The sequence below is a fragment of the Helicoverpa zea genome, chromosome 26, assembly GCF_022581195.2.
Source record: "Helicoverpa zea isolate HzStark_Cry1AcR chromosome 26, ilHelZeax1.1, whole genome shotgun sequence".
In the NCBI taxonomy this organism is placed as follows: Eukaryota; Metazoa; Arthropoda; class Insecta; order Lepidoptera; family Noctuidae; genus Helicoverpa; species Helicoverpa zea.
This window is the reverse complement of record NC_061477.1, coordinates 5202210-5216671: the sequence shown is the minus strand read 5'-3', so window position 1 is coordinate 5216671 and position 14462 is coordinate 5202210. Positions and strand designations below refer to the sequence as shown.

General features: G+C 36.7%; 1 protein-coding gene across 1 annotated transcript; it reads right to left on the bottom strand.

Moving 5' to 3' along the window:
* Positions 1–1086: 1086 nt before the first annotated feature.
* LOC124643031 lies at positions 1087–9043 on the bottom strand. Its single transcript, XM_047181867.1, has 5 exons — positions 8391–9043; positions 7926–8083; positions 7435–7564; positions 6954–7076; positions 1087–1280 (listed from the first exon to the last, which is right to left on the bottom strand). Exons 1-5 carry the CDS (start codon positions 9041–9043, stop codon positions 1160–1162), a joined length of 1185 nt encoding a protein of 394 aa, XP_047037823.1. The 3' UTR covers positions 1087–1159.
* Positions 9044–14462: the final 5419 nt, after the last annotated feature.

Below are 14462 nucleotides of genomic sequence, written 5' to 3'. Positions count from 1 at the left end.
ACTCAAAGTAATTTGTTTTAAGGCCACCACATTAGTGGAAGATAAGCTAAACTATGTTTATGAAAAAATCCTGATATGAACTCCATCTGTAACTTTAAATGATAATTAATTGTTCCACTAAAGTCATCATTTTTGACATAATGTTCAAAAAATAATTTAGATGGCAGCGTTTTAAATTTGGCTGAGAACTATTAATTTTCTTTTCATCAAGGTAATAATTATAGTTGGATTTTGATGTGGCACGGCAAACTGACAAACACTATTGAAATGTCTATCGAAAAATTACACTACGTGTTAAAATATGGTGAATTACGGAAAATACACAACTCCATCTGTTGAAATAATAATCCTCTATAAAGAATGTATGGTAATATTGTCATTTACCACCTCGCTCCTTTGACAAATTTGATGTATTTTATTTACCACAGATGGAGCTACTTTAACCTTAGCTAAACAAAATTTTCATATTTTTTTTTCTTCCGAAGTTACTTATAAAGGTGTGATTTTCTGTGTAAAGATTAATAATAGGCCGATCAACTAATATAAGTACAACATTCAAATGTACAGTTTTGACAAATAGATTGCGTGTCGTAATATTTTACATCTTGAATTCACAAAATTAATCATATCTTTTGATAGAGTGAATCGATTTCGATGAAACAAAAACTAAGTAATACCCCAAGTTACGTAGAATTTTTGTATATAAGCATTGTCTGCATTTAATTCGTAGATTTTACGTGAATCCCGAACAAACAAACAGATAAACAGACAAACAGACAAACAGACAAACAGACAAACAGACAAAAATGACAAAAATGATGGAAATGGGTTCTGTTAGTTATCCTTTAACATGCTGGCTATTTGTTTTGTCAATTTCTTCAATGTACAAAAATTACTTTTCTACAGATTTATTATATGTATAGATAATACTTAACACTTTTTCACAGTCTGTTTAACTAGTAATACTTTATTTGCACTGGTAATATTGGAGATAGGCGCCACCTAGACGATCAATTAAATTGCGCAATATTACCTACAAGAAAAATATTGTGCAATATTTTTAACCGCTTAGAATCATTGCGCAATCTCTATACCTACGGTCAATTCATAATATTGCGCAATTTAATAGATCGTCTAAGGTGTCCTTCATATGGCAACATTAAGGTGCACAGCCATGATAGTGTGTGGGGTCTTGCAGCTGATGATAATAGGCATTTGGGAGTAAGGCCTGAGCTAGCCCTCCTTGCGGGCCCGCGTATTGCGCTGGTACTAGCATCTCACTGAAACAAAAATTAATCTTTTAAAACAAACTTAACGCCTAACCATCTAAAGTCTGTTTTTTAATCTCGTAGACTAAATTGACACTTGCAAAATGTCAAACTTACATATAATGTTGCTAGCTTTTTTGTGCAGTGCTGTACTTACGATACCGGTTTGTTGAATCGTAACTTTTTATCTATAATAGACGAATTTAATATTCATTCAAAGTTTTATATTCACAATTCACGTACGTACACACGGCTGCACGACGTGCTACAAACTGCCAGGGATATCTGACCACGCAACGCCATGCGTAATCATCAAGAATAAGCCCATTATTTCAGGATGACTTATTGTCGCTTGATGAGGACCGCGGGCGCCCTCTCATGGCTCCTCCCAAACATCGGGAGGCCCGGCGACCATTGCCGGCGTCTATACGCCGGCATACTCAAGAGTATGGCCCTGTATGGGGCCCCAATCTGGGCAGACTCACTGTGCGGTCGGAGGAACGCCGCTGCCATCCGAAGGCCACAAAGGGCCATTGCACAGCGGGTGGCGAGGGCATACCGCACAGTGAGCTTCGCGGCGGCGTGCGTTCTGGCGGGAGCCCCTCCTTGGGAGCTCGAGGCTTGGGTGCTCGCCAGAGTGTACGACTGGACGGCGGCGCAAAGGGCGCTAGACCGGCACCCGGACCCGATCGAACGGGAAGATGTGCGTGAGGAGGCGAGGGAAGCAATCACTCGACACTGGGCCGAGGACCTTGCCTCGTCAACGTTCGGTCGCCGGACGCTGGATGCCATCGGGCCTGTCCTGGATGGATGGCTCGATCGGCGGCATGGCTGCCTCTCGATGCATCTGGTGCAGGTGCTGTCCGGGCATGGCTGCTTTGGAGCGTACCTGCACCGGATTGGGAGGGAGGAGACCCCAAAGTGCCACCATTGTGAAGCCGAGGTGGATACAGCAGAGCACACACTACAGGTGTGCCCATCGTGGACTGAACCCCGCCGCACCCTGGTGGCAGTGGTCGGGGATGACCTCTCGCTCCCCAGTGTGATTGGTGCCATGCTGGGAAGTGAGGAGGCATGGGACGCGGTAGCCTCCTTCTGTGAGGACGTCATGTTACAGAAGGAGGCGGCAGAGCGCTTGCGGGAGAACGACCCTCTTGCAGCGCCGCTCCGCAGACGAAGAAGGGGTGGAAGACGGCGAACACAACGTCCGTCCCCATCCGCCCCGGGGGGTGATCAGCGGACGACAGGCGCGGGGGTGCCACCGCCTGCATTACAAGGATCGCCCCTTGTGCTCCGGCCATCATAGGGACCCCTCCCCACTGGGGGGAGGCATGAGGGGCCTGCCGTGAGGCGGGCAATCGCCGGTGGGGGACTGGATGCACTAGATTCCCAGACCCCCTCCACTCAGGCGAGGTCGGAGTGCCGCTGGGCCTTTTTAGTGGGTATACCGGGAACGTCGTTACCGGGGAGTCCCACATACCCCTCTCCCGTCCCCCGACGGGAAGGGCATGCGTAATAGCATTTTTTACCCAGCGACAACAAAAAAAAAAAAAAAAAGGATGACTTATTGCAAAAAAACGACACTTGATTTTATTAACGCTAAGTTTCGGTCGTGCCACATCACTATTTAAGATTTTGCAATAAACTGACCACACTCGTAATGTCAGTTTAGTCTACGAGATTAAAAAACAGACTATACTAATACCCATTAGATGTAATATAATATACAAGATTGCGCACGCTCGAAATATATATTTACGAAATTGAACTCTATTCCAACGCAATAAGGTACTAAATTTGTTGCATAATACACAGAGGCAAATCCGAGCCGAGAGGGATAGTTAGAACGGAGGACGTTTGTCTCTTTCTAACACCTTGCCAGCATAAAAAAATGTTGTGATCAACAGTTTTGTCTTCCCAAAAAAAAATTGAATCACATATATTTTTATCTTATTTTAACAATTGTAAGTCAACAAATTAATAAAAATCGCATTAATTTATTATACGAATAAATTATTTATATAAATTATTATTCTTAAAACATAAACAACATATTTTTTTTTTTTTTTTTTCTAGCGGTAACCCGGAACATTCTTGGCGCGTATAGTAAGTTCAACTCAGTCTTGCGCGCGGCCTTATGTGTGGGTAACCCTTGTACATATGCAGTGACTTTGTGTGCGTGACAAGAGGTACAGTCGGGTACAAATACAGTTATTTAGGGGTTGTATACGGCTGTTTAAAGAAAAACGGTTATTACGTAATTTAATGTTTATTTATTTATAATGATTCTGAATCGCTACTTGAAAAATCAAATGATGAATTTTCGGATTCGCTACTCTCACCAAGGTCAATTATAAATTTTGACTCCATGTCAAAATGTCTATAGTAGGTATTCTTATTTTTTCTTTTGTACATATCGACAAGTATTACCCAAAATCCCTTCATCAATTTGACTTAAACGTTCATTTATGAGTTTCATTATTTCCGTCTTATTTTGGTCGACACTATGCGAAGCAATATATTTTTTTAAAATTCCCCACACATTTTGTTTACATTATTATACTAGATTATACGTTTTTTTTACATTCTTAGTCGACACTTTTATTTATTGTCCGCGTACCCCGAGCTAGAAAATATGTAAGGAGTATTTAATTCATCTTAGATATTTCACCTCATTTATTTCTTAGATACTGTCAATGTCAATTTTGAAAAAACGTATGAGAAAATAATGAAAAACTGTAAAATGTAATAACAAAAAGCTCTGAATGTTGTTTCATTTTTTGGAACGCTACCTGACTCCTTAAACATTTTCTCCGTGAAGAACTAGACATTTTCGTAAACGACTGTACCCATAACAAAAAAAGCGATAAGAACACGTCATGCTCGGACGACGTCACTGTCACACGAATGAAAGTTGTATATTTATAAGCCGATGCACAAATAGGGCCGCGCGCAAATCTGAGTTGAACTATCTATAATCAGCATTTAAAATTTTGTTTATATTTTTGTATTAAATCAATTTAAACTATTCAAATGGTGAAAAAGTGTTGCGTTTATACTTGTAAAAGTGAATCCTATGGTGGGTGCAATATATCGTTCCACAGATTAGCTAATAATAACATTTTCGTAAACAACTAGGGTGCCCATGAATTCTTGAAATGAGTGAAAATATGGGTGATGGATTTTAAAACTGTTGTACTATTGTTATAGCTTCCCAAAAAATGAAGAAAGGCGACATAAATGGCTCAGCAGTCTATATATGAAGTAGAAATACAAAAAAAACAGTCTTCACTTCGAATCTTCCTGCTTTTATACTGCTAATTCCCGCTAATTATTAAAAGCCTTTACAAGTATCTTAAGGTCACAAACTGCGTAAGTTAAAACTTCAATACCAATCTGCGTTCAATAATCTTAGCAAATTCGGATTTGTCTCAGATAGCTTAATCTCATAGTCACCCTATTAGAAAGGGACAGACAGCCTCCGTACTAACTGTTTCACTCGGCTCGTTTTTTGGGTTTATATGCGCAGTCCTGTTTACTAATATTATGTCTATGACTAATACCTAATACGAGTAATATGGGAATGTATCATTAATGTGTGTCTGAGACAATTTCAATTTCAAAAATTGGTTAAAGACATTAGTCCGGTTTACTTAAAATAATTGTAAACAGTTATTAAAGAGGACTATCATTGATCTTATCGATGAACTTGAGCCTAAAGAGATTGATAGCTTATTATTTGCTGACCAACTGAACCTACCATTTTGTTTTAGATCTATTCAGATTTACCCGTGTTATTAGGACTACGATAAGGATTTTTTTATAATAGCAGACATATGTAGGTATATACGACGTATATAGGTACGTTTTTACTTAGTTGACCATAGTTCCTTAAGTCAGCGTGTTTAAGCAAAATCTTCTTAAACGGATTTGGATTTAAATTTAGGTACATTATTGGTATAGATGCAGATGGGTACCTACTTTTTTTATTTCTGCCAAAGTACTTATAAGAAACAACAAAAAAATAGGGTCAGCTAATTATTTACAAAAAAAAAGTACAATACAAATCGGCCATACGACATAATGTAGCGTCATCATTGATTTTCGAAAGACCACATGTGCGTGTTTTTCATGACCTCTGCAGTTTTGTTCCTATTGATTAATGACCCATAATGTGACTTTATGACAATGGCCAGTCCCAAGTGAGGAAAAAACTATTTTAAATGCTCGAAAAAGGTTTTTGTCAAAGTTAAGCCGGTCAAGAGTGAAACATGTGGTGGCTACTGTAATAATTCCTGATTAGTAACAAAAAGCAAAAATCTGTAAGAGGTCATCATTTAACACACTTTCATGGTTGGCCAAACTGCAGTCTGCAGTATGAGGGAGCGTTAATAGTGAACTATTTACTATCAGAAGGTACATAACTTATTTCTTTAAAGAAAGTTTATATTCGTCAAAACAAAATTTCTGAGAAATGTGTAGGACGTTTAGGCATCTTGTGACATTTGTGAGGAGATGAAGCATGAATGTGATAGATAATATGGTGGACGAGGACCACCAATGAAACTAAAAATGAATTTCCTAAAAGAACAGAGATTGTTTCTGAAATAATTAATAAAAAATGGCATTATGTAGTTTTTAAGTTACTACATATCAAAGTCAAAATATTTATTACATATTTGTAAAACATAGGTATCAAACGCTACCTACCTGTAGAAAAAATTAAAATAGAAAAATTCGCTTCTGATACTACGAGAACTTTAGATTCCGAATACAGTGCAAACTTTAAACCAGACTCCCAGACGCCCAATGTTTTACACCTTCAGTGAAAAAAAGGACTGTACAAAAATACCAATAAAAGAACCATTTTTTCTTCATCAAGTTTTCCATGTAAGCTTTTAAGTACAGCAGGTTCCAAACCTGCACCCATTCGCTCGAAATCCATAAAAAAGCACACGACCATAGTTTTATTTTAACATAAAGTAAATAAAGTTTAACAATTTATTGTTTGGACTCAAAGGACCATTGTTTGAAGTGGCGGACTCAACGTTTTTTTAACTCTGAAGGTTACGAAGGCATGTATTGGCTATGGTATGGATTAATGGCTCTATGGTATAGGTAGGTACATACTTTGTGTATTGGTTTTGAGAAGTCGATAAGAGTCGGTGTTTTTAATTTTTTGAGCTTGGTCGATTCATTTGTTAGAGAGCAATCGGAAGTAAGTTAACTAAGTAGGTATATGAACCATAATATCTTAAGTTAATAAATGATAAACAGCCATGAACGATATCTAACAGCTTAAAAAGCTTTGCTGTTAACCTGCTTAAAAAAATTAGAACCATATAAACAATATCAGCATATCATAGACACAAAGAAAATCGTCTGTCCGCCTAAGAAATACCTCCTCTTTAAAAGATTAGCTTCCGCCGGCGGTTTCACTCGCGTTGCTTCAGGCAATCGTATAAAATCAGGCCTATGTAGGTACCGACTTACATCTAAAAGGAAATTATTTTTCAAAAAACTCAGAAACAAACTCTTCAGCTTTTTATACCATAAGTAGCTACGTATCTATGTGTAGATGTTGAAGTACATACTGAAAAAACTCGTCAAAATAAACATCCGAATTGAGAAACTCCTTTTTGGGAAATCGGCTGAAAAGTTGAAAATAAATAACAATACACTCACGGTCTATTAGGTTGCTGTGGTGTGCGGTCCCTCTGCCTCCGATTCTTGAACCAGTTGGACACCTGTGTGAGGGTCAGACCTGTCTTCTGTGCTAAGGCCCGTTTTTCATCAGGAGTTGGGTACCTGTGAGAAACACGCAATGTAAAAAATCTTCATTTGAAACTCAGATTTAACGGCTTAACGCGCTTTATTGAGGGATTTTGCATGATTAGCTTTCCGCCGCGGTTTCACCCGCGTCCCGACGGAACTACTGCCCGTACTCGGATAAAAACCAAGTGTACCAAATATCCGCAAATAGTAAATAGTTTAGATAGGTCGAAATAAGAATCTGACTTCGAAATTATTATTTTTGACTTTTATGCAATTAGTCTATACATAGAACTTTGTACCAAGTCTTTGTTTCACTAAATACGACAGCGTAAGTATTATACTGTACCAAAGTTTCAAGTTTTTGTACACGCAAATACATAATAAAACTTACCTATTTCTGTAATAGCAGTCTTTCAGAGCATTCCTGCTCTTCTCCTTGAAGCAATACACTGTCTCTTCGCCATCCCATATCGTCTTGGGAAGCGGGTATTTTTTCCTAAGCCTATACTTATCCACTGCGCCTAAAAATAATTAAAAGATTAACATTAGGAGCACGTTCAGACTAGAGGATTTTCCGCGCGGCAACGCTAGGTTCCTCAGGGCGTCCATAAAGAAAAGCAACTGCAAACGATGACTTCTGAAACCGCGGGGTCAGGATTTTTATCGCCCGGAAATATGATGCACAGAGAAAAAACTCAAGCGCGTCAAAATCTGCTGCTAAGCATGGTTAGGCATATTGCCAATATTACATATTCAATAATTTTGTACTTATGTCTATTACTTATTTACGGTAAAACTGGCCCCGTACCAACAACGTATTTTCTTCAAATTGTAGTCTTAGCTATAAAACTTAGTATTTAGATAAAATAAAAACGTATTTACCTAGCGCTCTTCCTCTAACTTTTTCAGCCTCCTTATAATGTGCTTTGAACCATAGACTCTGTAGAGCGGTGTGGTGTCTTGGCGGGAACGAGTGTGCTTCCAATATGGCGTACAACTCCTGGTACACTCCTCTATGGTACGCTACTAGTGCTCGGGCCCTAGGATATAAAAGATTCTTGTTACAAACATGTTAGATAAATGATTACAGATACCGGGACAAATGAACAAGAAATAAGTGAAAAAGAATCGAGTGAAAATAATAAAAATAATATTTAAACACAAATCCAAATTAGACATAGGAGACCTAGCTATAAACGATATACCTATTAAAACAGTATCTAATGTCTAGGTAATTAATTTTATGTTCTATTTAAATTATTTTACATAAGAACAAAAAAAAAACGAAAATTGTGACATGTTGGCTTTAAGGGTTAAAGCGATTCCGCAACAGCAATAGACACTTACCTCAACAATGTTTCATGTCCTCTAAGCAGTTCACTAGGAGGCAAACTCCAAAGAAAAGCTTCAAGCTTCTCTATATCACCCTTCTGCTGCAACGCTTCGCAAACACACTGCACTTGTTCTGAATTAAAATTCAAACATCTCCTCAAATTACTGTTCTCATTCTCCGCAAAATAAGTCTGAGGCACTCTATCCCTTTCGCTATTAACATTAACACTATCAAAAATCTGCTGATTCAATTTCATATCCGACAAACTCGGATGATTCTCATTTTGTACGCAACTCTTTAGATCTTGAACCTCATTGAAGTAGCCTGAACGCATCCGATCCTCAGTCTCCAATTGCGAAAAAATATTGTCGTTGGTCGGCGGCAATTTGAGTTCGAAATTCAAATATTTTTTGTTCCTCGGAGGTGACAGATAGTTTTCGAACGTCATTTTGTTGCTTTCTTGTAAGTAAACATCTTTTGGACTTTTTTGCTCGTTTCTGGACTTCTGTTTACAAGAAAAGTATTGTTTTTCGTTCAACTCTGCTTGGTAGAAGTTTCCGTTCTGATTGTCGTAGGGAAACGGTGGTAAGGAGGTTTCTGACTCGCTTGTCAAGTCGCTCGAAGGACTGAGGCGGTCAGAACACGATTCTATATTTGTGGATTTCATCACAAAATCTTCCTCAAGGCTGGAATCTGAAATTGGAATAACTCTTGAGTAACTTTTCCTTATAGGAAGATACCTTCGAGTCTCTTATCTTCTTATTAAAAAAACTTCCGACGGTGGTTTCATACGCGTCCCGTGGGAACTACCCTAGCACCTGGATAAAAAGTAGCACATAGCCTTTCTTGATAAATACTAACAAAACCAATATTTTGAATCGGTCTAGTATCTAGTTATTTAGATAAGCGCGTTCAGGCAATAACTAAACTCTTTGGCAGCATATCAGTAAAGATCAATCCAAATGTTAGACTGTATTACAATTGTTTTCTAAAAAAGATGCAAAAACTTCCAATACTAGACGAGATTTTCCGATAGGATCATATCATCTAGACGGCATGTTACCGACAAATAACAAACCTTTGACTGTTCATTAGTTTTTTTGTTATACTTATGAGTAGATATTCAGAATATTGTAGAGTCACGGTAAAGTAACAGTATTTATTCTTAATAAACATAAGTGGTCCTTGTTCCCAAAACACAGTACGTATGTATTTGATTACATGTGTATGCAAACACAGTACGTATGTATTGTATTTGATTACATATATGTGCTTTATATCCATGCACGAGCCACCAGATTAACCCAGAATAATCAATAACAAAACGAATTACCAAAAGAAAAACCACTTTAATGTATGACTTTGTTTATATTTTTCAGCAAATAAAACAAACAAACCACCGGTTCAAACTATGCGACGGATATTGTATATCCGTGACAATTAACGATAATTTTATTTATAAGAATTTTCGTTGGTGTCGGGTAAAAATACGAAGTTGTGTTTTCATAACACATGACATGCAACGGACATGAACCGATAACATAATTGTTACGATGAACTGCGTGACTTTCCTAGAAATTTAAAGAAAAATAACGAGTTTTTCTCACTGGTTATTGGTTTTATGATCATCATCGTCAGCCTTTTTATCGTCCTACAGGCACAGGCCTCCTCTCACATGGAGAAGGATTGAGCGTTCATCACCAAGCTTGCTCTTGGTGTTATCTTGAGAGGGGATACGAAAAATGTGAAATTTTAAAAACTTACACAAGTAACTACTTGACGAATGACATACTTGTCGCAATTAGGGGTTAAACTTGGAAATAATAAATTATAGTTAGTTTGTGTTTTAAACGCAATCTACATATCCTACTTACAAAACTGAAAACATATCAGTCCAAGATGAAATCTCATTAAACGGTTGGATTAGATAGACTGGTTATCAGACAACATGCGTTATTGTTCCTGGGGTAAATAGGTAATGTCTGTGGATCAACTTTGTTTCGCTATTACCACCGTATTTTCTAAGTCATCTAAGTCAAAACTAAACTTCATAAACGTGAATCATTCATACATGCTGAAGCATGTAAATGTAGTATTTAAGTAGGTAGCTCTAGAAAATTGCTTAGGTATGCAAAAATATTAAAGGCAAATTTAGACGAAGGAAAAGATGTATCGATTGCCTGAAAGATTAAATGAATAAGAAGGGAGTGAATATCAGTATGACGCCTGACAGAGAAGAATGGAAGCGAAAAACATATTGCGCCGACCACAAGTAACTTGGGAACAGGGCAAGTAGAAGAAGATGAAGAAGAAACCAAATAGACAGACATTTGTGTTGCTGGAGAGTTTGTTGCGCCTCTTCTTCTTCCCAGCAATAACACATAGGAAGTGGTGAAGGGTGGGCGTTTTGGGGGCTGTCTTTTGTTTTGGACGTTCGAAAAGTGCTGATTAAACATCCTAATTTAAATAAGCGTTTTTGAGTTTGAGAAACTTTATGCTTTAGAAAAGCCGTCGCGATCCGACATACTGCAAAATATTGTATGTGAAGCCAACGGTGTTATTTAATGAAAATGTGTCTTGGATTGGGCAGTTTGCTGCGCGTACTTTTGATACGCATGCAGCTAGGGCTTATCCACCCCTAAGATGACCAACTGACGAAGTCTGACACTCAGGTCGTGCAAATAAGCTTAATTCACGAAGAAAAATTTTATTAGATTGTATTTTTATCTGAATGTCATTTTTCCTTTATTGAAACAAACCTATAATAAAACGTTATAAAGCTGAAGAGTTTGTTGATTTGCTTGAACGCGCTAATCGCAGGATCTACGTGACCGATTTAAAAAAAAACTTGTGTGTTAGAAAGCGCATTTATCGATAAAGCCTTTATGATATTTTTTATTCGGGTGCGTGGACACGGGTGAAACTGATGACTCTAATACATAGTAGAATTGTACTTATAATTAAAATGCTGCCAAACGTTTTTCGGAGGCGTGGTGCTGGAAGATATGTTCTTCGTGAGAATTTGGAGTGAAACGTTAATTGGACCCCGTTTCACCGACGACATAAACAACATCTGTTTTTCTTAAAACAACGTTATAACTTAGAAACCAGTAAAAGAAAATTCATAGTAAACAGTAGTTGAAAGAAAACTGACTTTTATGTTGTCGGTTATCTTGGGCCTTAGTTGTTTAACTTTTTAATTAAATTTATATACCTAAACGCATTTGCAAACTTAGTCTTTAAATTAATAAAAATATTATGTAAGTTGGTACCTACATAAAATGCTTGGTGCTGGATTACCATACTTAATTAATTTTACGAATCATTTTTTTCATTAAAACGGTCATCGATCAATACTGAAAATATAAGCTATTTGAATTATTAAATTAATTTGCCTTGACAACTAAAGGCATTATGATAAACTTTAAAATAAAGAAGAAGAAGGAAATATATTTTGGGGGCGTTGAACTAAAATCTCATTTAGTGCTAGTAGTTTTTCATATTTTTATTCAAGCCACCCTAACATAAATATATAAAAGTATATTATAAAAGGAATTATTGAAATTCAGGTTATTCTGTAGGTTCCTATGTGTTTTCGTAAAAAAAAAAAAACAAATCACTCCATTTATATGACTGGTTCAATGGGTTTAAAAAATTTGACCGTTGCAATCGCACAGTATGCAAAACCAAAGGGCTCGTAATCGATACTACTTACGTGATAAAAAATACTTTAATTTAGAAAAATAATAAGAAAAAGTCATTAAATTAATTAGTTATATTAAATCTATGCTCACCTCAAAACAGTCCAATCACAGAAACCAAACTAATCACAAGACACTTGATCACTCAAAAAATATTTTTAACATACCTAACATATATTTAAAAATTTAATTAATAATATATTTTTCACAAAGACAGTTTACACCCTCGCGACGCAAAGACATGGGCTCGAGTAACAAAAGCTACTCGCATTTCAAAGCCTCAGACAGAGATAGCAAATGTGAGACAGAGACGAAACACGGGGCGGAGCATCGCTGTTCGAAGTTTGAATCTTTATTTTTCTTTTTTAACGTTTGACCTCTAAAAAGGCGGGATTTTTACGACTGGATCCGTCAGATTTGCAAATGGCGGAGGTTTTAGGGCCTAGCAAGGTTTTGTAGGTCTGGGTTTGTTGCTGCGTATCGATTTCCCAGTGCCATCGAATTTTGATTGGTTTCATCTGATTAGGTAATGTTTTTTGTAATTCTCTGTGTTGTGGACCAAAGTACTAAAAGAGGTCTCATCGCTTTCCACTTTTAAATTATGCGCAATAGATTTATAACTTGCGGTTAAGGTACAACCTACGCATACTACCTGTATTCATTTTCGTTTCATGGAAACATCGTCTCGTCAAGTGAATCTCGTTGCGTAGGTTCCATTCAAAGTGTTGAGTTTTCCTATGTGGCATTGTTTAGTAGAGATGGTTTATAGACTACAACGCACCTTCTTAACTTTACCAGACTTCTGACTAAACAAACCGACAAAAATATACCTGAAAAGATGTTACAAATATTGCAAATGTAAAACTTATTAAATTATGATAAATAATTATAATAAACGGTATGGAAACGACGCAGCTAACCATTTTCTTAACACCAGCACATTTTAGAATTCTCTAAAAAAAATAGAAATGTAAAATAGAAGATCTTAATTATTGTTAAGATCTTCTATTTATAAAACCAAGTGTTACAAAATTGGTCCTTTGAACTGCACTGCGAGCTAGAAAAAACATTTGCAACCATCCTAATAGCCGTTCCTAATAAGTACTCATTTTATCAATCTGTAATTTTGCTTAGAAATAAGAATTTGAAAATACTTATATGAGACTAATATCAAAATCCTATCTCTATTTACCAAATCAATAGATAGGCAGAATATAAGAAACGACATACATAACATAATAGAGCACAAATATTACCTTAAAGAGAACCATCAGAAAAAAAAATCCGTACGAACAAGTAAGAAGTGCATTGTGCAGTGTTGCCATTTTCCCTGGTGTCGTGTGTCTGATGGCGGCTTTACCTGGAACTGAGTCGTGGGAATACAACACCTAATGTACTGCGAAGAGACGGAGGTATGTTCACGACTTAATGTTTGGGCGGTTGGCAGAGAGGTAGGGTTTTCGTGAATGAAGTTTGAGAAGATAAGTTTGAGAGAATTAAACTGATACTTACCCGTTTTATAGGTATTTTGTAGTAATAACAAAGAGGAAACATTATTTTTTGTAGCCAAAAGGCTCCAAAGCTACTGAAGTGATTTGTAAAATTATTTTAAGTGTGACGTAGCTACATTGTTTCAGAGTAATATAGGCTACATTTTAAAACGAATATTTATACTAATAATATTTAAACGAATTCTATATTGAAAAACAGCTAGTAAGTGAATAAAAAAATGAAGGTATTAGTTACTTTTTCTTTTGAAGATTTTTGGGGATACAACATCTAAAACCGCGAAGAGACGGAGGTATGTTCACGAAATAACGTTTGGGCGATTGGCAGGAAGATAGAGGAATTGGGAAGGCCTTGAAGGTATTCTTTCTGTGATATAGGTACATGTAATTGTATGTCGAGAACTAAGAAAATAAGTATTAACAAGGCCCGTGATAGTTCTGTGATACCTACTTTAGAAATAAATGTTTTCTTACACTGAAGTTAATATTCTAATGTAACTATTCTTGCTTAGGGCCTGTGGATCCACAAGGTTTCATTAGGAAACAGTAGACATAAAATTAAGTTAGCCAGTTTCTTGCTGGTCCTTCGCAATAAGACCATTAGTCTTCTGGAACCGTGCATCTAACTCGACGTTTCAAAAGAGCTTGATTAGGCCTATAAATCTGTTATAACATAAAGTTGTTCAAAATCTTTTGTTGATAATTTTTAGACGCTATGACAAAAGTTCAAGTCGATTGATATTTAGGATATACTTAAACAAAAGTAGCCTGTAAGTCTAAAAAAATAGACCTACATATTTAATCACCCTATTACATAATCATTATCATCCGTCTGCCCTTATACCAATTTTTTTTTTATCAACTGAAAAAAGGAATA

Bases quoted from the DNA above. Each gene is read 5' to 3' on its own strand.
- LOC124643031 (XM_047181867.1), bottom strand. From the start codon at position 9,043: ATGAAATCCACAAATATAGAATCGTGTTCTGACCGCCTCAGTCCTTCG. The intron at 8,084-8,390 runs GTAAGTGTCTAT...TTTATATCCTAG, and splicing joins GGACATGAAACATTGTTGAG to GGCCCGAGCACTAGTAGCGT. The intron at 7,565-7,925 runs GTAAATACGTTT...AATTATTTTTAG, and splicing joins AGTTAGAGGAAGAGCGCTAG to GCGCAGTGGATAAGTATAGG.